The sequence below is a fragment of the Equus przewalskii genome, chromosome 25, assembly GCF_037783145.1.
Source record: "Equus przewalskii isolate Varuska chromosome 25, EquPr2, whole genome shotgun sequence".
Classification (NCBI taxonomy): Eukaryota; Metazoa; Chordata; class Mammalia; order Perissodactyla; family Equidae; genus Equus; species Equus przewalskii.
Genome location: NC_091855.1, coordinates 22,177,886 through 22,201,171, shown reverse-complemented (window position 1 = coordinate 22,201,171; position 23,286 = coordinate 22,177,886). Strand labels below are relative to the sequence as shown.

Here is a 23,286-nt window from a genome sequence, read left to right as displayed (position 1 = left end):
AGCTTTAGAAATTCTACTACTAGGAATTTATCCCAAAGACACCCTGGCAAAAATATGAACTGTGCTCAAGGCATTGTAGCACAATTTGTAACATTAATAGGCTGGAGATAACCCAAATGTCCACTGGTAGGGACATCACTCTGGTGTACTGATGGTCCACCAAGGTACAGAAGAATGTGTATTTTTTCCTCTAAGAAAAGGGGTAAAATATGAATATATGTGTATATATTTGCTTATATTTTCAAAAAGAAATAATGGCAGATTAAATTAAAAAGCTGATAAAAGTGGCCATCTGTAGGAGAAGAGAAGTTAGACTTCTCTGAATATTCCCTTTAAAAAAAAGTTTTGACTTTGGAAACATGAACATGATTTATATCAATATAAATGAATAAGTAATCAATCCAAAAGAATCTCAAAAAATCAAAACAAAATGAAACAAATGAGCCTTGTGGCATAACCAGAAGTTGGTGGCAAGACCACACATGGAATTATTAATTCAAGTAGTATTTCAAGTTTTAAAACAGTAAAATTTGAGAGAATATGTCCATTAGGATATATCATAGGGATAAAAATAACTGCAAATAAATCTTAACCTCAAATTTAGTAACCATATTCTTAGTAATAATATTATTCTTTTTTTGTTTGTTTTGTTTTTGAGGAAGATTAGCCCTGACCTAACATCTGCTGCCAATCCTCCTCTTTTTGCTGAGGAAGACTGGTCCTGAGCTAACATCTGTGCCCATCTTCCTCTACTTTATATGTGGGACGCCTACCACAGCATGGTGTGCCAAGTGGTGCCATGTCTATACCCGGAATCCGAACCGGTGAAACCTCGGCCACCGAAGCGGAGTGTGTGAACTTAACTGCTGTGCCACTGAGCCGGCCCCATAATATTATTCTTTTAAAACTATTATATTTACATTGTAGAATAAAGCAAATATGTTTTTATGTGGATATTATTAGGATCTAGGATTTTCCACAAAAGAGACCAAGAAATATAAAAATAAAATTAAATGTAGCTAAAATTCCTGAATTAGATTCAGTTTGAATTGGATTTAATCTGAATTGGAAGTATGTGGATGAATTCATGACGTGTGTGCGTGTGTATGTAAGTATATTTGTGTGTGATATTTTACCTAATTGTGGTCTCATGAAGAAGAACCAGTACTCTTTAGAGATGGCTGATTCCAGGTCTGGGGCAGGGCATTTATAAGGTGAGCTTGGAACTTGTCTGTAAACAAGACCACTGCGGTCACATTAAAAGGACACAGAAGCCTACTCTAAGGAGCTCCCACTGGCCAAAACTAGAAAAACTTGAAACACATAAAATATTTGTTAAAATCCACATATTTCTAACAATACTTCAAAAAATAAATAAACGGAGATTGCTGTGGTTCTCACTCAGTATTCTGACAATTAGGAAAGACTCAAGCCTTTATCCTGCCTTTCTTTTATGAATAATACTTGATGAGGGGAAGTTATTTTTTTATACAAGAATTTAACTAATAAATATAGAAAGTGCTAGAATTAGAAAAATCATTTTCTAGCCTCTAACGAAATGCTGGATCTATTTTAGACAATGGTTGTGAATGGCTGCTAAAGCCATTAGGTGACTTGGGCTGAAAACAAGAACCCAACGATCAGTCGTTACCCCATTAAAGTTGTGAGGACCACACACGATGTGCTTTCTGATGTGGTGCAGTGGGAATATTACATGCTCCGTGTCTGGAGTATTCTTGCGAGGACAAAACTGAACCAAGCCTCTAGGTCAACACTATCCAGTAGAATTTTCTTTGGTGATGAAATTGTTTCTGTGCTGTACAGTACAGTAGCCACTAGCAGCTTGTAACTATTGAGTACTTGAAATGTGCCTAGTGAGACTGAGGGACTGAATTTTACATTATGTTTAATTTTAATTAATTTAAATTTAGCCACATGTGCTAGTGGCTACTGTATCAGCCCAGCCGTAGATCTCCGACCGGTTTACAGGTAACACAGTGGACAGAAGAATCTGTTAAGGTGACACCATGAAAATGCAAGCAGCCAGATTCAGAATGTGCAAAGTCTGTAGGTCACATGATATTTTAATTTTTATTTCAACAGATATATTGTATGAAAAACAGTGGAGTGAAGATTGTTATAAATTAAGAGACTTAAGATACATATAAGCTAAATTTAGTGTGTGAACCTTACTTGGATCCTGATTCAAACAAACCAGCTGTTAAAAAACAATCTGTGAAACAATTGGAGAAATTTGAACATGGGCTGGGTTTGAAACGATATTAAGGAATTGCCAGTTTTGTAGGAGTGATAATGATATTGTACCTATGTTGGAAGTCTTTTTCCTTCTTTTGTTTTTTCCTGAGGAAGATCCGCCCTGAGCTAACACCTGTGCCAGTCTTCCTCTATGTTGTATGTGGGATGCTGCCACAGCATGGCTGCTGATGAGTGGTGTAGGTCCGCACCCAGGGACTGAACCCGGGCCGCCAAAGCAGAGCATGCTGAACTTAACCACTAGGCCACAGGGCTGGCCCTGAAAGTCTTTTTCTTTAGAGATATATTCTAAATGGATGTAATGATGTCTGGGCTTTGCTTTAGATAATGCACTGTGTATGTGGTGGTAGAGCAGGGAGGCAGAGGATGGATGAAACAAGATGTAAGATGTTGTTGAGAACATAGGTGACAGGTGCATGAGTCTTCCTTCCACTGCTCTCTAATTTTGTGTATGTTTAAAAATTTTTTAAAATAAGAAAGTTTTTACATAGTAGTAATTAATATAATTATAGTATATGAAGAATAACAAGGAAATAATTTACTCAAAATTCAGAATAGGGAGAGAGGTGATTGGGAAGGGGCGTTACACAAGGGAGTTTTAAATTTTGAAGTACTAGTAATTAACTTAGTTAGTGAGTATGCAGTATTGGTATTATTAACATTTTTAGCTCGGTGTCTACTTTTCATGCAGTGTTTCGTATGTATGATATATTTCACAATAAAAAATAAAAAGAAAGAGAGCTTATTGTTAGGACAGAAAGCAGTCTTACAGAATCTAATTGCAGGAAGCACAGTTGGACCTCATGGGAATTAGAAAGTGGTCAGGTAGCCTCTCTGCATCTGTGTTCCTCCTGGACCCCGTGGTCCCTTGTTGCTTCTCTTTGCATGAATGCATCATTTTCCTGTCTCTGACAGTTGTCTTCTCTGCTTAGTCATCTGCTTTTGTCTGACCTAGAAAGCTTCTCCAAAATGGTAGGCTCAGTCTCTGACCCCACTGAAGCTCCTCAGACTGTTTTATTCTCTGATGCCATCTTCAGGTATTTGGGAAGAAAACTGGACTGACTTTGGGCAGGTGTTCACCCAATGAGCTATGGCCAGCATAGTGTATCGTGGTCACAGGGCCTGCCCCTTCCAAGGCTGTGAACAGGGAAAGTTCTTAAGAAAGGGTTGTAGACACCTCCAGTGCAGCATCATTGTCAGTAAAGGTGGAATATTTGAAACAGCCTCCAGCTTTAACAATAGAGGCTTGGGGCTTGGTTAAAGAAATTATGGTGTAGCCTGTGGGATAATATGCAGCCATTTAAAATTGTGGTGTAGCCCCATGTTTACTAACCCTGAAAAGTCTTCATGAATAATGTTTGATAACATTTTGTGCATATCCTTTCAGAAATATGAATATAAACAAATATTTATATATATTTGTACTGAACCCTACAGTAAGTGGAAACTCTGAAACATTAATGGAATAATTAGTGAAAACTGTATTTTGGAGAATCCTGAGCTAGTAAGTATCACAATCCAACTGATCAACTCATGGTACAGTATTGTCCAGTAGAACCTGTGGTCTCCATGCCCCACACAAAGTTGATGGCTTGGGATAGGGGAAAAATATATAAATATATAGATGTATATACATATACATCTATATATGTACATACACACACATATATACATGTAAGTATATGTATAAATATATTTCTGAAAGGATATGCACCAAAATGTAAACAATGGTTATCTTTGGCTAGTGGGATTGTGGTTGGTTGTTTTGTTTTTTGCTTTTTTTTTTTTTTGGCTTATCTTTATTTCCTGAGTTTTCTACACTGAATAATGGATTATTTGTATATCAAAGTCTAGAAGGGTAACTGTAAAATGTTTTCTAATCTGTATTTAATGTGTTCTACAATGAGCAAAGCATATGTTAGTGTAATCTCAAAAAGCTAATTTGAAATAAATAATATGGAAATGTAAAGTCCTGCATTTAAGTTAAAAAGTCAATTATTTTCCAAAAATCTGTTTCAAAAATAGAGCATAGGAGAATCTGGGCTTAGACGAAGTGTATTTTTATAAGCCCTGGAGATCTTGATTGACTTATTTAGGTCAACGGTAAGTTTTCAGTTACAAAAAACCTAGTGCCTGGTTAAGGTATTACGTCAAGAAATACTGCGTCCTTATTAAGAGATCATTGTCTCAGTGTACTCTGCATGGGTTAGGTCACATCTGACAGAGTCATCTGTTTTAGCGTTCTTTCAGTGGGACAAAGTGAAACAACTAAATGGTCAGCATCGTCAGAGATCTAAGGGATGATTGAGAGAACTGGAGGGAAGTTCTGGTCAGGCTGGAAGGAACTTGCTGGAATGTGATAGCAGGCTGTAAATATTTGAAAGGATATTGTGGGGGCAGAGTGATCAAAGAGCAGAATTTATTAGGACACAGATTTTACTTAGGTCGACGTAGGGAAGAACTTTCTATTCTCATTATCCGTCTGTGAAAAGGGCATCTTCACTGAGTGGCAACATCTGACGATGTCTTAGACTCAGTTCCTTTGTTGAGAGGCGTAAAGAAAAGCTCACTCCTCCTGTGTTTCTCCTTGACTCTCGCACTACTGCCACACTCACAACACTTTTGACACCAGATGTGTGGGGTTTTTTCCCCACACCAAGCAATTCTGTGACACCAGCTGGGTTCCTACAATCTAACTCAATTTTGACACTCTCTACCTGGAGATGGCATCAGATCCCCCAGGTTTAAGGGCTTAGTCCCACAAGTCTGCACCCCCTGCACCCCTCCTCACTTCAAAGGTCAGTTGCAATTAGTAGGTCCCCAGGTTGCCTACGACTTCTGTCCCACTTGGCTACAAATTGGAAGTTCCTATGACCCACTCCTCCTTGGATTCGATTATTTTTTAGCTCACGGAACTCAGGGAAACACTTATTTACGTTAACCAGTTTATTAAAGGATACAGTAAAGGATGCAGATGAACAGCCAGATGAAGAGATGCAAAGGGGAGGTCTGGGAGGGTCTGGAATGCAGGAGCTTGTCTCTGTGGAGTTGGGGTGTGTCAGTGTCCCAGTGTACAGATGTGTTCACCAACCTGGAAGCTCCCCAAACCCCCATACTTTTGGGATTTTTATGGAGGCTTCATCACGTAGGCATGATCAATCCTTAATTCCATTTCTAGCCCCTCTCCCCACCTGGAGAATGGGGGGTGGGGCTGAGAATTCCAAGCTTCTAATCAGGGCTTGGTGTTTCTAGTGAGCAGCCCCCATCAGGAGCCCACCAACAGTCACCTCGTTAGAACAAATACACTGCTATCACCCATGAAATTCCAAGGGATTTAGGAACTCTGTGTCAGGAACCGGGGTCAAAGACCAAAAGATTAGAACAAAAGATGCTTCTAGTGCTCTTATCACTTAGGAATTATAAGGGTTTTAGGAGTTCTGTGCCAGGAACTGGGGGCAGAGACTAATATATGTATTTTCTATTATCTCACAAGAGGAAAATTGAGTGACGTAAGCTGTAAGGCGCTCCACCTAGAAGGGTGTGAATTGATGAAAAGAGAAAGATCTTGTTCACATACATAAAAAGAGACTAAAGTTGGATCACAGATATTTGCCTGTCATTTGCACTTTTATGTTGCTACTAACCTGAATCTTTCAGTGTTTGAGGTTGTATTTGGTATTGAGAAGTCAATTTGGGGCTTCAGTTTCTTGCTGTCTTAACTAGAAGAGGTTAAACCAGGGGTTATCTAAATACACTGAACCATATGCTTTTCTGAGTACTCAAGGAAAGACTAAGCAAATAAACCGTAAAACTTAACAGCTCCTAATGGTTCAGAGCATGTGCCTGGGTTTGAATCCTGTCTCTATATCTCAGTTTTCTTAGCTGCCAAATGGCTATGAAAATATCAGCCATGGGCTTGTTGTGAGCTTGGGGATCATGGCCTTCATTATGCATCTCACCTATGTACTCCTTGAAGGCATCTAACGTTTATTCAAGAAATCATTGGTGAGTGAGTGAGTAAGTAAATGAATGAAAGTAGAAAAATCCTTTACCTGACCTGGATATAGTGATGTGAGCTTATTGAGTGTAGAAGTGACACTATCCTTTGGCACTGAATCCCAGTTCGTTGCATCCTGCATCCCACTCTGCCCTCTGTGTTCTGCCTAATTTAATCATCTGCTTTTTGAGAAGTGTGATTCTTGAATTAGGAGTAATTCTTTGGGGACTTGTTTTAGAAAATGACTTATTTTTTTATGAATGAGTTATGACTGTCTGAAAATACTTAGATGTGATGACTTGGATAATTGATGTACTGGGCATCCCAGAGTATAAAGTTTGTGCCCAGAATATTTTTGAAATGAGAAAGTTGGTTGAAACTACCAGATTTTTTTAAAGGTACAAGATAATTATGATTGTGTTCCCTCTCAGATATTGAATTTTTCTTCCCCTGATTTTCTAGAGAATGAAGATCTAGAAAACACTAAGGTCACCTCTCCAGTGGCTCCTGCCTCTGATCCAGAACCCAATTCCTCATCCTACAGGTAGGGACAGTAACTGCATTGGATGAAATGTTTCTAGAGGTTTTATCTTCTGAGATCAGAATTGACTGCAAGAAGTGGGCAATGACTTTAAGGGGAAGACAAGTTGAAGTGAAGGGTATGGATGATTTTGTTGTTAATTAATCAACGCTTTAAGTGTATTTAGGAGCAATGTCAGATCTATTTCAGTTATAAAATTTTATTTTACCCTTAGAGAATAAAACTGAAACAAATAGTGCAGTGTCTTCATTTATCTTCTCCTGAAGACCAGGCTCAAATGTTAAGACATTTAAAGTAGATCCCAGGTGGACTTGCAAGAGAAAGTGTCTGGTTTCTACCCATAAAATGCATGCACATACACACACACACTCTCTCAGACACACACATGATTGGAGGTAGTTTTTTATTATGTAATTTTCAGATTAATTCATTATGATGACCTTCATGTTGTCATTCTTAATTTCCTTCTTTATCAATCTTGTCCACCCGTCATCATTGATATCAACGTGTATAACAGAAAGGGAACAATTGTACTGAGCCCTAGAATGAGTGGGAACCATGAAACATTAATGGAATAATTAATGAAAAACTATGTTTTGGAGAACACTAAGCTAGTGGGTATTATAGTTCAACTGACCAACTCATGGTACACTTTTGTCCAGTAGAACCTGTGGTCTCCATGCCCACACAAAATTGATGGCTGGGGTAGGGGGGAATGTTAAGATATTTTTAAAATCTGTTACTTCCTTGCAGATGACATGATCTTATATATAGAAAACCCCAAAGAATCCATAGAAAAACTATTAGAAACAATCAACAACTACAGCAAAGTAGCAGGGTATAAAATCAACATACATAAATCAGTAGCATTTCTATACACTAAGAATGAACTAACAGAAAAAGAACTCAAGAACTCAATCCCATTCACAATCGCAACGAAAAGAATAAAATACCTTGGGATAAATTTAACCAAGGCAGTGAAAGATTTATACAATGAAAACTACAAGACTTTCTTGAAAGAAATTGACGACGACATAAAGAGATGGAAAGACATTCCATGCACATGGATTGGAAGAATAAACATAGTTAAAATGTCCATACTACCTAAAGCAATCTACAGATTCAGAGCTATCCCAATCAGAATCCCAAGGACATTCTTTACAGAAATTGAACACAGAATCTTAAAATTCATATGGGGCAACAAAAGACCGCGAATTGCTAAAGCAATCCTGAGCAAGAAAAACAAAGCTGGAGGCATCACAATCCCTGACTTCAAAACATACTACAAAGCTACAGTGATCAAAACAGCATAGTACTGGTACAAAAACAGGTGCACAGATCAATGGAACAGAATTGAAAGCCCAGAGATAAAACCACACACCTATGGACAGCTAATCTTCGACAAAGGAGCGGAGGGCCTACATTGGAGAAAAGAAAGTCTCTTTAACAAATGTTGCTGGGAAATCTGGACAGCCACATGCAAAAGATTGAAAATTGACCATTCTTTTTCACCACACACCAAAATAAACTCAAAATGGATCAAAGACCTAAAGATTAGGCCTGAAACAATAAGTCTTCTAGAAGAGAATATAGGCAGTACACTCTTTGACATCAGTTTCAAAAGAATCTTTTTGGACACTATAACCCCTCACACGAGGGAAACAATAGAAAGAATAAACAAATGGGACTTCATCAGACTAAAGAGCTTCTTCAAGGCAAGGGAAAACAGGATTGAAACAAAAAAACAGCCCACTAATTGGGAAAAAATATTTACAAGCCACTTATCCGACAAAGGGTTAATCTCCATAATATACAAAGAACTCACACAGCTTAACAACAAAAAAACAAACAACCCGATCAAAAAATGAGCAGAGGACATGAACAGACATTTCTCCAAAGAAGATATACGGATGGCCAATAGACACATGAAAAGATGTTCATCATCGCTAATCATCAGGGAAATGCAAATCAAAACTACACTAAGATATCACCTTACACCCATTAGATTGGCAAAAATATCCAAAACCAAGAGTGACAAATGTTGGAGAGGTTGTGGAGAAAAAGGAACCCTCATACACTGTTGGTGGGAATGCAAACTAGTGCAGCCACTATGGAAAACAGTATGGAGATTTCTCAAAAAGTTAAAAATAGAAATACCTTATGACCCAGCCATCTCACTACTGGGTATCTATCCTAAGAACCTGAAATCGGCAATCCCAAGAGTCCCTTGCACCCCTATGTTCATCGCAGCATTATTTACAATAGCCAAGATGTGGAACCAACCTAAATGCCCAGAAACTGATGATTGGATAAAGAAGATGTGGTATATATACACAATGGAATACTACTCAGCCATAAAAAAGGACAAAATTGTTCCATTCACATCAACATGGATGGACCTATAGGGTATTATGTTAAGCAAAATAAGCCAGACAGAGAAAGACGAACTCTATATGACTCCACTCATAGGTGGAAGTTAACATATAGACAAGGAGAACTGATCGGTGGTTACCAGGGAAAAGGGGGGTTGGGGGGTGGGCACAAAGGGGGAAGTGGTGTACCCACAACATGACTAACAATAATGTACAACTGAAATCTCACAAGGTTGTAATCTATCATAATCTTAATAAAAAAGAAAAACCACAACGTGATACCATTTCACACCCACTAGGATGATTATAATCAAAAAGACAGATTATAACAAGTGTTGGTGATGGTGAAAAAATTGGAACGCTCATGTATTTCTGATGGGAATGTAAAATGGTGCAGCTGCTTTGGCAGTTCCTTAAAATGTTAAACATAAAGTTACTATATGGCCCAGCAATTCCACTTGTAGGTGTATACCCAAGAGAAATAAAAATATCCACATAAAAACTTGTAAAAAAAAAAAAAAAAAACCTGTTACTTCTTGAATTCTGTTTAGAAGTTCTTTCTTTTTACCTTTATTTATGGAGTAAAGCTTTTCCCCCAGAATTCAGATGATGGAAGATCATAATGATTAATATAATTATAATATAGTTGCTGATAATAATGTAATAGCCGTACTTTATTGAATGTTTCTCTGTTACAGTGATAAAAGAGTTACTTTTAATCAAATATTTCTATTTTCTCAATACTATATAGGTGTTAAAATGTATTCTCTCATTTAATCCTCATAGCAACCCTAATGAAATAAGTATACCGGTTGTTTTTTGTAAGATAAGGAAAATCAAATACTGAATTCAATAATTTGCCCAAATTCACACAGCTTTAGGTTTGTTCAACTCTAAAGCTTATTGTCCTAAGTAGCAATAGAAGGGTTTTGAGTTCTGTGCTTAGAGCAACTGGGTTATTATATGTGACAATCCTTATAGAAGACATGGCCTCTTCAGGGCTTTGATTATTTGAGACCATTCATGTTCTCATCAAATCCCCTGAGGAGAGCTCCTTTCTTTCTTCCTGCCACCACCCTTTCTCTGCACATGTTGATTTGAAGGATCCTTGGGGGATGGGTTTTGTCACAGAACTGTTTTTTCCTCCTAAGAGTAAATAAATTTTTTTTTTCCTCCCCAAAGCCCCAGTACATGGTTGTATATCCTAGTTGTAAGTCGTTCCAGTTCTTCTGTGTGAGCTGCCACCACAGCATGGCAACTGACAGGCAGGTAGTGTGGTTCCGTGACTGGGAAATGAACCTGGGCCGCCAAAGTCATGAGCACTGAACTTTAACCTCTAGGCCATCAGGGCTGGCTCGTAAATAAATTTTTTGAGCAAGGAGCATAGAACATTCTTAGACAAAAGGAGATTTAATTTTAAAGTTTTGTTTCTGAAATCTAGAGTGAAGAAGAAAATCCCGCGAGCGTGATGTCTAAAGTATAGTGTTTATGTTTGTGCATACTGGAAACGGAAACAGCTCTATCTCTTCTAGTGAGGCTGCCTGGCTGGCCAGACTCTCCCCTTCCTGTGGGATGGCCTCTCTGTTCCGGGTCAGCACAAACCAGAAGGCTCCCTGTGGGAGTTTACCTTTACGTGGTTTATCATCAGCATCTAGTCATTTGCAATTGATCTTTCCCAAAATATCTTTCATTAATTCTTCAGAGCATAAAAGGCTAAGTGAATATTAAATTTATGTGGCTGTTGCATGTCCTCTTTAAAATTTTTTTTTTATGAGCAGAACCATATTTGTGCAGATATGCACAAAAGAAGAGACTAAATTTTAGATGCCATATACAGTAAGGTCAGGCTAGTGGTTCAGATTAACTGTTGTATCCTCACATTCCAAATGTTCCTCTTTTGTTCCCAAAGAAAAGTTAATTTATTCATTTATTCATTCAACAAATATTTATTGGGTGTCTACTATGTATTCATTTAACAGATATTTATTGAGAGCCTACTTAGCTGGCAGTGTTCTGGGCGCGGAAGTTACCACATATGAACGGACAATCCAAGTCTCCAGTCTCATGGAGCTTATACTCTAATGGGGGAGGCGAACAGAAAACAAGCATGTGTCATATTTCATAGAATCTAGGTTGCCACCAACTGTAAGATGCACTGTTATTTTATGTGCTACTAAGAAAGGAAAAAATGGCTGAGATAGAGAGTCTAATAAGAGACTCCCCCATGGAGCTGGGACACCGAAAGCCTGCACCTTGGGTGAAAAGATAATCAAGGAAAGAAATCCCTCCACACAGAAAGGGACAGCAAGGAGATTTGAATGTCTCAACCTTGGCACAGTGTAAGAACAGGAAGAGAAATCTCCCTGAGAATATGAACCACAAGTCTGCAGTCACCAGTTTTTTGTCTAAATTCACTCTACCAGTGTTGTCTAAACAAAACCCTTAAACAGAACTTAGGTTCAAGTTGACCTAGTTGGTAGCACTCCCGAGTACTGGCAGAAGCAATCACAAATCTCCTGGGGAAGCACTTGATGTCAGACCAGGCCTGTGGCAGTTTTAAAACACCACCGATTTTTAATACAGCTCAAATCCCATCTTTCAGTTGTATTAAAATCTGAAAACAAATAGGCATCTTGCAATCAACAAAATATGGTACATAGTATGTAGGCAATAAGGAGCGCAATGAAGAGAAGTGAAGCAGGGTGAGGGTGTAAAGAGTGCTGGGGCCAGGGAGGGTGACCTGTTTTAGATACAGACATCTGGGAAGGTACCCCAAAAGTGATGGCTGAGCAGAGCCCTGAAGGAAGGAAGTCATAAGGTAGCTAGGGGAAGAGGATTCTGAGTAGAGGTGACAGCAGGTACAAAAACCCTCAAGTGGAGAGTGCTTGAGGTGTTTGAGGAGTCTCAGCATTCAAGAGGCCACTGTGACAAGAGTGGAATAGGCAAGGTGAGATGAGGTCATTCTAGGAGATGGGGTCGGAGCGCAAAGGGCCTTATGGTTCCATATGACAGGCTTGGCTGTGGATGCTGTGCAAACAGAGGGAGTAAGACCCAGTCCTTGCCATCAAGCTCACCTTCTAATAGAGGAGACAGATAATAATAAATTGTGTCAAGAACAAAAATGGACCGTAATTTCTGTGTTTACGAGGATATGGGGGGCCAGCCCTGTGGGATAATGGTTAATTTCAGTGCAGTCCACTTCAGGGGCCCGGATTTGCAGGTTCAGATCCTGGGCGCAGACCTACACCATTTGTCAGCCATGCTGTCGCGGCAACCCACATATAAAGTGGAGGAAGACTGGCACCGATGTTAATTCAGGGCTAATCTTCCTCAAGCAAAAAAAGAGGAAGACTGATGACAGATGTTAGCTCAGAGCTAATCTTCCTCAGCAAAAAACAGAAAAAAGAATAAGAAAACAAGGATAAATAGGCTCATAGCCTAGACCAATTTACAATTTATACAGGATTACCCAAGCAAACCCATAAAAATCCAACAGTATCCCACAGCTCTAACTTTCATAGTAACTACCTCTTGTTTGTTCTGAGGTGGGTTGGAGTGACTTGGATATTCCAAAAGTTGGCTCTGTTTTATCTGAAGAAGAGGTAGTTTATAAAGTAGGATTGAGAAACAAAGAAACTAATGAACACCAAAATAAGCCCTCTTTTTCCCCCTGTGGTTTATAGTACTGTTTTCCAGTGATTTACTCAGCTTTTCTGAGGAAACCGTGCCCTAAAGCAGTGGTTCTTAACCCTTTACACTCTCGAAAATTATTGAGGACCCCAAAGAATTTTTGTTTATGTGGGTTCTATCTATCAATGTTTACTATGTTAGAAATTAAAACTGAAAAATCAGAAAATAGTTATTGATTCATTTAAAAATAACAATAATGAACTCATTACATTAATATAAATAGCATATTTTTAATGGAAAACAACTATTTTCCAAAGCAAAAATAATTTAGTGAGAAGAGAGATGTTGTAAATCTCTTTAATGTCTGGCTTAACAGAAGACAGCTGGATTCTCAGATCTGCTTTGTGTGTTCATTCTGTTGTGATATCCTGTGTCGCGTAGTCTCTGGAAAACTCCACAGTATAGTCTTGAGAAGATGAAAAGGAAAAAAAGGCAAATCATATTTTAGAGTTTTTTTGGGAAAGTTTTGACTTCACAGCCTTCCCTGAAAGAGTCTTCAGGACCTCAGGGGTCCCTGGACTGTACTTTGATAACTGCTGCTTTAAAAAATCTGTGCCACCTTTTGTTGGCAACAGTTTTCCGAGAGGCCTGGGGTATTGTGCGACAGCCCTGGCACTTGACTCCCTTCTAGTCTCTCTGGGAGCCAGGAGAAATGGAAGAGGGCATAAATTATTTCCTTGCTTCTTTAAAACTAACTAATCAAATAGTTGTCTTTTAAGTGATTGGAATGGTAGATTAATGTGCTTAAAAAAGAAAAGAAAGTGATTACCTTTTTTTCTTACCCAGTGCCCTGGGAATGGTGTGCTATCAGCGATAGGGGGTGAAATGGCACCGCTGGGAGACTTTGCTCTGGGCTAATCAGTTCGCACTTCCTTTATTTTGGTGATCAATTTCTGCCTTAGGCCTCCTTCCTTTGCTTCTAACCAGTGGCTTTAGATGCAGAACAGAACTGGGATTCTAACTTTCCTTTTTTGAAATTCTGTGTAGAGCAAATGGCATGGGTCCCAGAATGAGGAATGAAACCAGACCTGCAGTCCATCTTATGACGGAGTTGTGTGTTTCCCATGGTTCTTGGAGCCTGGGACCTGGCTTTGTTAGTCTCTGGGCCCTCACACACTGTCGTCGCTTTATTGTGGGCCAGTTCAGCCCTGGGCAGAGATCAGCTAAAGTGCCAGTAGATCTAACTAGCAGAGGAAAACAGAGGTTGTGGGGGGTGTCTTTTGAAGGTTGCTTTATTTCTGAGTTTCTCCAGGACGGTCGTGCCTTTTAAAAGAGTCCTTTAATTGACATGCTCTATTCCTCTGAGAGGCCACAGATGGTATCTCCAGGGAGTGAGGATGCCGCTGAAGATCTGCGGAAAGCAGCCAGTGCCTTGGAGGCTCAGGCCCTGGTGGAACAGGAAGTGCTGCCTACAGACCAGGCCCAGGTCCTCAACAAGGTAAGGAGCACGTTCTCGCTCTCTCTTTGAAAAGGAGTTTGTGGCATCAGAACTTAGAGACGTACGGACGGGTTGGAAGTGAAAGCACTGTGAGGGTGGCTCGCAGAATTCTTTTTGCTCTTTAGGGGCCTCTCATTTTTGATTATTTGAAGAATGATGATGTATATCTCCCACAGAGCCCGTCACTGTACTAGCAGCCAGTAGGCACCTATTCAGAAAATGAAGTGTTAGAATGAGTGTTTACGTGTTGTCTAAAATCCTCTTGTTGTGAGAAGCTTTAAACCATTGGACTGTGTTTTAGCCTCACTTTTCTTGTGGTAGATCTACTCAGTATTTATGGTAAAGATGCCATGGAAAGGGTACAGATTGCAGTGTTCTCCTTGCCATGGAGGAATGGCCTGTTTGTATCCTTATTAACATATGTGTTATAATAACAAATGGTATTAGTGTCACTAAAGACAACACCAAGCATTGTAATTACATTTGTATAATACTTTATAGTTTACAAAGCATTTTTATCCACAGTACTTCATTTACTCCTGAGAACAGCCCTGTGAGATAGCTCCCAGTATGTCTCCATTTTACAAATGAGGAAACTGAGGCCAAGAGCTGTTAGTGACTTTGCTAAGGCTATGCAGCTAATAAGGTGCAAACTAAATTCTTTGTTAGCCTTCTGGAGAAGGAAAGACTCGTTCAAGCAAGTTAGCCAAAGTCTGATTCACCTCATTTAGCAATGGAGATAAGAACTGAAGGACTTATTCTCCAGAAATAGATGATTATGAGAGTGTAGTCTGGGAAGATTACAAAATTTATTTATTATGTCTTGTAAGTATAATTATGGTCTCTTAACTGGACTGCTGTCTCACTGATGTGCTCTCCCATGTTGGCAGTAGGTGTGCATTTCTTCTTCAATTGCCTGCTCCTGAGAAGGAGCGGGACATTAAGGCACAATGGCATGAAGTAGGAGCAGTAATCTGAGTGATTTGAAGTGAAACCCACTAGGGAGAGCTTGCAGGCTCCTGCCATGGGTTAGCAAGGGCTTTGAGCATCAAGTGACATTTGTACTCTTGCATACAGGTTAGATGTCTGGCAGCAAATATACTCCTTAAATGCAAATCCCGGGGCTGATCTAAGGGGAAATTGTAATTATTTTTAGAACAATGTTAGTGGATGGGACAACCTATAGGATAAGCCCTGGAAGGTGTGCCATGTGTGAGACGGAGGGGACAGAGAATGTAAACCGGTATATATATATGAACCAGTATTCTCTCTCTGCAGTGCTTGGTGAGTTGATTGACAGTGATCTGGAAGTGACCTTTGAACGGGAATTGTAGCAGAGGATGTATGGCAGAGTGGGAGTTGAGCTAACCCCGGGGGCAAGTGCTGTCATGAGAGGAGCTGCAGGGAGATACTGTGCAGGCTGAGGCGAGACCAAGGCATGGCCTGGAAGTGCTGCTGATGCAGAAGTCAGCAGCAAGCCTTGAGGATGTTTGCAGATGAGGCTTTTATAAAGGGTCTGGAGTGGGAAAGTTGGAAAAGGTAGGAGAGAACACGAAAGAATCTTTAAACTAGGTAACATTTTGGTGGCATTAAAAAAAATTAGTAGAATTTATTGGTAACCTGTACCTGGAGGAAAGAGAAGGAATGTGGACAAGCACATTAGGCTTTGGGTTTGGAGAGTGGAGGTAATAGGGCAGGGTTGGGTAGCCTTCATTTGGAAAGAGGCTAATTGGAATCTGCCACTCTAGTATGTCCTTTAACCAGAATTCTGTTGTGCAGATGGCCAAGTATCAAGTTCCACAAAGGTCTGGGGACATCGTTATGATCCAGTCTGAGCACACGGGAGCTATGGATATTCTTTCAGCTGATTTGGAATCTGCAGATCTTCTGGGGGACCACAGGAAAGGTGAGATCTTTGGGAGTATAGAAAATGTTTCTTTTGTTTCCAGTGGGTACTTAAAGAAAGGCAGGCAGGCAGGTAGAAGGAAAGAAAGAAAGCGACTTGTGAAAGGAAGTCAAAGAAGCCAGTAGAAAGAATGTCTTTGACTGTGACGCCCTCCTGAAGCACAATGCCAGGTGTGGCGGCATTTCCGCTTGTTTCTCATCAGTAAGCTGCCTGTCCTTTCAGTCTCCCCACCTCTGATGGCTCCTCCGTGCATCTGGACCTTTGCCAAGATGAAGGAATTCAAAAGCAAGCTGGGCAAAGAGAAGAACAGCCGTCTGGTGGTGAAGCGGGGTGAGGTGGTGACCATCCGGGTTCCTACCCATCCAGAGGGGAAGCGTGTCTGCTGGGAGTTTGCGACCGATGACTATGACATTGGCTTTGGAGTTTATTTTGACTGGACCCCTGTAACCAGCACTGACATAACTGTGCAGGTCAGTGATTCCAGTGAGGATGAGGATGAAGATGAGGAAGAGGAGGAGGAGATTGAAGGTAAATTTAATTTTAACATAATTTGCAGTTTCCTTTTCTGGCTCAACCTAGTTTCTGGTGACCACTTCCTGTGTTGTACTAGTCCTCTTCCTTAGAATGCAGGTGGGGAATCCCTTTCAGCCCTGAAGCTGAGATGAGTGATGCAGGCCAAAGTCAGACCCTCAAAGAACATTCTGGTAGGGTTGGTATCGATTCTTTTCCTTTTATTCAGTACCTGCTGTTTCCCCAACATCTCCCTGGGGACAGGGTTGGGCCGAGGGCAGGGAGAGGGGTGGGTCAGTGCTGCTGTATGAGAGGCAGGGTTTTTCAGATCACGTGTAAACCTGAGATGATTTTACATTTCTCTCTTAGTTTTGAGATATTTACATTTATTCTTGGCCTGGAAGCAAACTGGCTGATTACAGTTTGCTAAATGGATGCATTCTCTTTCCCCTCCGAGCTGTCACAGCTGGCTGACTACTGTGACCTCTTTATTTCATGCCTAGAGCAGTTTCGAAAGTAGTTTCTGTGCTCTGGGCCAGTTGTTACTTTCAGTGCCTGCTCAGGATGGCCCAGGGACATGTTTTTTTCTGTAACATAAGAATAGATTCTGGGGCTGGCCCTGTGGCTGAGTGGTTAAGTTAGCACGCTCTGCTTCAGTGGCCTGGGGTTTTGCTGGTTCAGATCGTGGGCGTGGACATGGCACTGCTCATCAAGCCATGCTGAGGCGGCGTCCCACATAGCACAGCCGGAAGGACCTACAACTAAAAGATACAACTATGTACTGGGGGGCTTTGGGGAGAAGAAGGAAAAAAAAAGGAGATTGGCAACAGATGTTAGCTCAGGTGCCAATCTTTAAAAAAAAAAAAAAGAGTAGGTTCTAAGCACTGGCTTTATTCTTTGGTTTTCCTATATAATCTTAAAATCAATCCCTTAACTTGCTTCCACATGAAAAAGCAGGTCTGCAGGGAAATCTTAAGGTATTTAGGGAGGAGAACCTCAGATCTTATTTGCTGCTCTTCAGGAGGTCAAGTGAAAGTTCTAGGTCACTCTGTGCAGCATGTCTCCATTTCCTGCCTCCATTAGCTGGTTCTTTCCACCGTTGAATGAAAGGATGTCAGAATCGTACTTTCTCAATATCTTTTTCTCCTTGGAAATGTTGATACTTCTGGAGCTGGCGAGGCTCTGTAAGTTGAAGTCCTTGTCTCTCAGTGGAGACGTCATTGGCATTTGGGGTGCCATGCTTCTTTGTTGAGCAGGTACTATCCAGGTGTTTAGCAGTCCTGGACCCTTGGGCACCAAATGCCAATATCACCCATTAGTCACTGTGATGGCCAAAAAGGCCACCAGCCATTTCCAATTCCTGTAGGAGGGCAATAGCATCCCTCCTTGGCGAAAGCCGCTAGGTCACCTGGTTCATCCTCTGACCTTCCTGTAGGACTTATTCAGTCTCTCAACTCATATTGAGACATTCTGCCATTTTGCTCATGCAGACCCTGTCCCAGTTGGAGATGTGGAGAGAGGCTCCAGGAGCTCCCTGCGAGGTCGCTATGGGGAAGTCATGCCTGTGTACCGGCGGGACAGCCACCGAGACGTGCAGGCTGGCAGCCACGACTACCCCGGTGAGGGCATCTACCTGCTCAAGTTTGACAACTCCTACTCCCTGCTGCGCAACAAGACTCTCTACTTCCACATCTACTACACGAGCTGAAGGCTGGCTGGGACGGGAGGCAGGTGGGCGTTGTGGGCTCGAGCAGGCTGCCAGCTGGGGCCTCTTGTTTTGGATAGGCGAGAGCTAAAAGTTAAGTGTGAGGCTCCTGACCCTCACGCCCTGCCTGGCATGCCTGACTGTCGCCCCCATGTAGCTTTTCCCCCTTCTTGGCTTCTACAGGCGGTGGTGTAGTACCCCTGTTCTGTGCTCCCTCACTCATGCTCTTCTTGCTTCAGACTCCAGCAAAATCCCTCTCCGAAGGAACCCATAAGGCAAGAGCCTAAAAGGAAGTCGAGTGTTGTCTTTTAAAAATGTTTGTTTTGGTACAAGGTGTATTATTCGAATGGCTGCTCCCTCCTCCCCCGGTGCCTTTATTGCAGACGCGTTTAGTGGCGCCCACTCTCTTCGCTTTTCAGAAGTGCTAGAAGAGGGAAAAGCACATTGTCCATGAAGGAACCCAGTCTCTTGGACGGAGGCAGCTCTGTCCAGTCTCTCACCACTGCCATATTCCCGCCTGCCGGTTCTTCGTGGTCTCTAGCACAGGCTGGGAGCCCTCACTGCCTTTGGAGGGGTGTTATCAGTCCCGATGGTTCGACTCTGCCTCTTTGCCTCCTCTCCTCCCCTTCCTAAGTCTGTCTTTGCCATTACAGCAAGAACTTCTGTGCAAGCTAAAGTGATGATCCATGTGGTCTAAGATCTTCTGGGAAGAAAAACTGCCTCCATCACTTCCTGCTTCAAGAGCTAGTGTCCCTGACCAGGACACTGGTGGTTGACGGGGAAAGGGTGGAAATTAGGTGCTGGCTTGATCTCAGAACTCACATCTTTGAAAGTCCAGTGTTACAAAATTGTTTTTTTGTATAATCAAAGAGATGGAAGGTTTAAAAAAAACCCCCAAAACAACACTCTAGATTCCCCACCACTTTTTTTTGTCTTTAGAGTTAGAGGGTTATTTAGAAATTTGCTTTGGAACCAATTAGACTTCCACAGCTTCTGGATTTGGGTTTCTTGCATCGAGGGCGTAAAGCTTCAGGGGTGCAGAGTCTCTTCGGAAAGGTGATAATGAAGCGGCACTGTTGCTGCTGGTTGGATTTCTTCTTTGCCAGGCCAAAGCTTGCATTTCCCTGGTGATGGCCTTTCCCACTCCATTCACCCTGAAGCCCAGAGGGCCACAGGGTGCTGCAGCCAGTGGTCACCAGAGCCGCAGGGTCGGGGGTCTCAGGCAGATGGGGAGGCAGAGAAGGGACCACTGTGGTTGTCTGTACCTCCTTGTTTCTTATTCCCTGTGTCAAGTCTGTTACTGCCGTAGAATTTTGAGGAATAATTAGATTTATTTATTACTTTATTTATTTTTTTAGCACATTTCATTTTGCCTTTGGAACACTTTCCATCTGTTTCTCGGAAGGCTTCCATCTGCTCTGAGCCATTGAGACCACCTCTTCTGTGGAGTTAAACATGATGATTTTAGGCGAAGCTGGGAAGTGATCATGTTCCATTCCCGCAGGTCAGTCCTGTGATGCTTTGGGAGAGTCTGCCCCTTCTGAGATGGATCGTGCCAAACTACCCCTGCATTCCCCATGAGGAATTCTAGGTTGTGAGGAAAGCCGCCCATTCTCCCAGGATTGAGTGTGGAGGAACTGACTAGCCCATCAGAGATATCCTGTGATTCCAGGATTTCAAAGTCCTTTGCCTACTCTGAGGTGTTACCTTCTTCAGGAGGTTTCCTTTGTCTCATTCCTCCCTCGTGTGGGTGCCTCACACCAAGGCTTTCCTCCCTCTATGAGTAGGAACTCACAGAGCAGGGCTCCTCCAGTAGGTCTGCAGTAGCATCTCTGTCACGAACAAAGGGCAATATGGCCTGCACCTTCCGTTCCCCTGGGTGCAAAGCCTCAAGTAGGATAGGATGTTGTGGATGGCCATAGCATCCCCCTGCTCTGAGCAGCATCGTACATCCATTGTTTTATATTTGAGTGCATTTTATAGAGGATTACACTGGCCAAAATTTATATACCTTGGAAAAAATTAGAAATTATTTTAGCGATTGTCTATTTGGGCGGTAAAAAGCAAACTTGTGTGTCATCCCGTCAGATAGCTGAGTGACCACTCTTTCACCACTGAAGTTGAATCCTGCCTTAGCTAATTGAATGAATCTTTATAAAAGAATTTTCTACTGAGCTGTTCTCCAGTTAGCTAAAGCCTTGCTTAATTTTTCTGTTTATTAACTTCTGACTTTCTCTTAAAAAGAGCTCACAGGCCACAGCAAGCTCCGTGGGATAACACTTATTGTTTATTTTTGCCATGAGATTCTCTGTACTTATTTTCTTTGGAATCTTAGTTCTGTTGCATCAGGGAAGCCTGAGGGACTTGGTCCCATGGCCTCTGTGTGCCCCTTATTGTCTGGTCACTTTTGAAGTCTTGGACATTGTTACATTTCATTCTGTACTGGTGTTCACTAACAATCAGGGTTTCTTTGTTCAATTAGCACAAAATAGCTAAGATATTTTCACCGTCTAATTCATTCGCTATTCTCATAATAAATTTCTATAATTACTGAACTTTAGGGATAAACTATTATTTACTGAAGCACAAGTAATAATATACTGAGAATATCACAGCCCAGCAGATCCTAAGAGGTAGTCATTTCCTTAGTCTCTCCCAGTCCAAGTTTATAGAGCCAGATAGCAAGATGAAAATCACTTGCTTTCACCCCACCCTGTTCTCTAGAGCACAAATAAACATGAACGTACAATCGAAAGAAAGCGCATCATAGTGGGAGAGAGACTAGAGTTCTCTACACAGAGTGGCTGAGCTCTTAAATTCCTTCAATTTCTTTAGTTTTGCTACTTTTTGCTGGAGATGGGGCTTTTAGAAAGGAAGACATGTTTAAAGTGTTAATTTTTTTCCAACATTTTATTATGAAAAATTTTCAGCAAACAGTAGAAGTCTATAGTAAACACCCTTAGGTATACCTAGCACATCGATTTTATAATGCTAAACTGCTAATTTTTTTTTTTTTTTTATAATTTTTTTTTTTTTAAAGATTTTTTATTTTTTCCTTTTTCTCCCCAAAGCCCCCCAGTACATAGTTGTATATTCTTCGTTGTGGGTCCTTCTAGTTGTGGCATGTGGGACGCTGCCTCAGCGTGGTCTGATGAGCAGTGCCATGTCCGCGCCCAGGATTCGAACCAACGAAACACTGGGCCGCCTGCAGCGGAGCGCGCGAACTTAACCACTCGGCCACGGGGCCAGCCCCCTAAACTGCTAATTTTTAAACAAAGATGATTCCACAATTCTCTTGCCTTTCACAGGGGGCAAATTAGCATATGTTCTGTGCACAGACATCAGGTGTCCTGTGTCAGAGAGCCCCTGGGTTTTAGCAGACTTGTTTCATTCAATGTGTATTATCTGGGAGGTGGTCCTCATAGAAAGGTTTCTTGGTCTCCATCTTTCAAAACTCATGCTGTGTTTCCTCCCGCCTCAGGCCATAATTTTTGCTGTTTTCTTCTTTAACTGGCATGTCAGCGTGAGGGTAATTGTGAAGCTGCTCTGGAAGGACTACAATCTCTGTTGCTTTATGACACACCCTCAGGACTCTGAAATTAAAACTCAATCCTCAGACAATATGTAGCTTTATAATAGAAGTAGGTAGCAACTTGAAATTAGGCCATTCTTAGTTATTCTTTTCTTCATTGATTCATGCACTTTAAAAGTATTTTTATCTGTTATTTAGTAAAGAAAATCTCAGACTTTTAAAAAGTATATATTGTCCCTTATAATATGTATATGGAAGAGTTAAATCTGAAAGCTCTCTGTATTGTATTAATCACTGGGATTGAATATTATTGTAAAACTTATCATTTATAGAAAGATCTGAGTCTGTATGTCTTTTTTTCTTTTTTGCTGAGGAGGATTTTCCCTGAGCTAACATCTGTTGCCAGTCTTCCTCTGTTTTGTATGTGGATCGCTGCCACAGCATGGTTGCCAACGAGTGGTGTAGGTTTGTGCCTAGGAACTGAACCTGGGCCACTGAAGCAGAGTACGCCAAACCTAACCACTAGGCCATGGGACCGGCCCCAAGTTTGTATGTTTTTGATGAGCCCTACTCAGTCCCTCTTTGAAAGAGTTAGGTGAAACCCAAACCTACAGTCTGTATTTTGATATTTATTTTTTAAGACCACTTTTTTGCAAAAGGTTGCCTTTTACCCCCAGAGTATATGGGTCTAAGGTACAGAGTTGCGTGACCCTAATATTTACATAAAAGACAATTGTTTTAGAGGAAGGGGCATGAGTGAAACATGAGAACATGAAGCTTGAGAACTGCCTTTTTAAATTGATAGTAAGGAATGAAAACAGAATAAAATGAGGGGAAGAGAGAAAAGCTATCAAATGTATCCTGGAATTTTTCTCATATCCTGATTTCGTTTAGTTATTTCATTTGCATTTCATTAGTTGGAATTGTTCTTTAAGCCAGAAGCCTCACTGGTTCTCATTGTGCTTGTCTGAGAAACCCCAAACCCACTTTGCTGTCTTTTCCAACAGGGTCGACTTTAGGGGTATTTTTGAGTAGGTCTCCTCTGCTAAGTGTAATCCTGACCTGAGCATTGATTTCATCTCTATATTCTCTGGAATTTACAAGTCTGGTGCCAAGAAAAAAGATGGTGAGATCAGAAAGAGGCTGGGAGGAGTTCCAGTTGTGTCACTGTAGCCTTGGTTGGTTATGACTATGGCCAGGAAAGGGATGAAATAGGTTAATTTTGACCAACATCACAGAAGAGCCTCAAGCCACAAGAGTATGTTTGTGAACAAGCTGTGCTCCCTGTAGGCCGACCTCCCTGTGGGGTGTAGGAATCACC

General features: G+C 41.2%; 1 protein-coding gene across 3 annotated transcripts in view; it reads left to right on the top strand.

The window, feature by feature from the left end:
• Nucleotides 1–21,253, top strand: part of TMED8 (transmembrane p24 trafficking protein family member 8) — a 37,145-nt gene extending 15,892 nt beyond the window's left edge. The window contains exons 2-7 of one of the 3 annotated variants that reach the window (XM_070593285.1): nucleotides 6,734–6,815; nucleotides 14,183–14,312; nucleotides 16,092–16,218; nucleotides 16,441–16,746; nucleotides 18,219–18,347; nucleotides 19,792–21,253. In XM_070593285.1, coding sequence (XP_070449386.1) covers nucleotides 6,734–6,815; nucleotides 14,183–14,312; nucleotides 16,092–16,218; nucleotides 16,441–16,746; nucleotides 18,219–18,347; nucleotides 19,792–19,886 — 869 coding nt within the window. In that variant the 3' untranslated portion in view covers nucleotides 19,887–21,253. The other 2 variants (XM_070593284.1, XM_070593282.1) reach the window with 2 other exon arrangements.
• The last annotated feature ends 2,033 nt before the right edge of the window (nucleotides 21,254–23,286 follow it).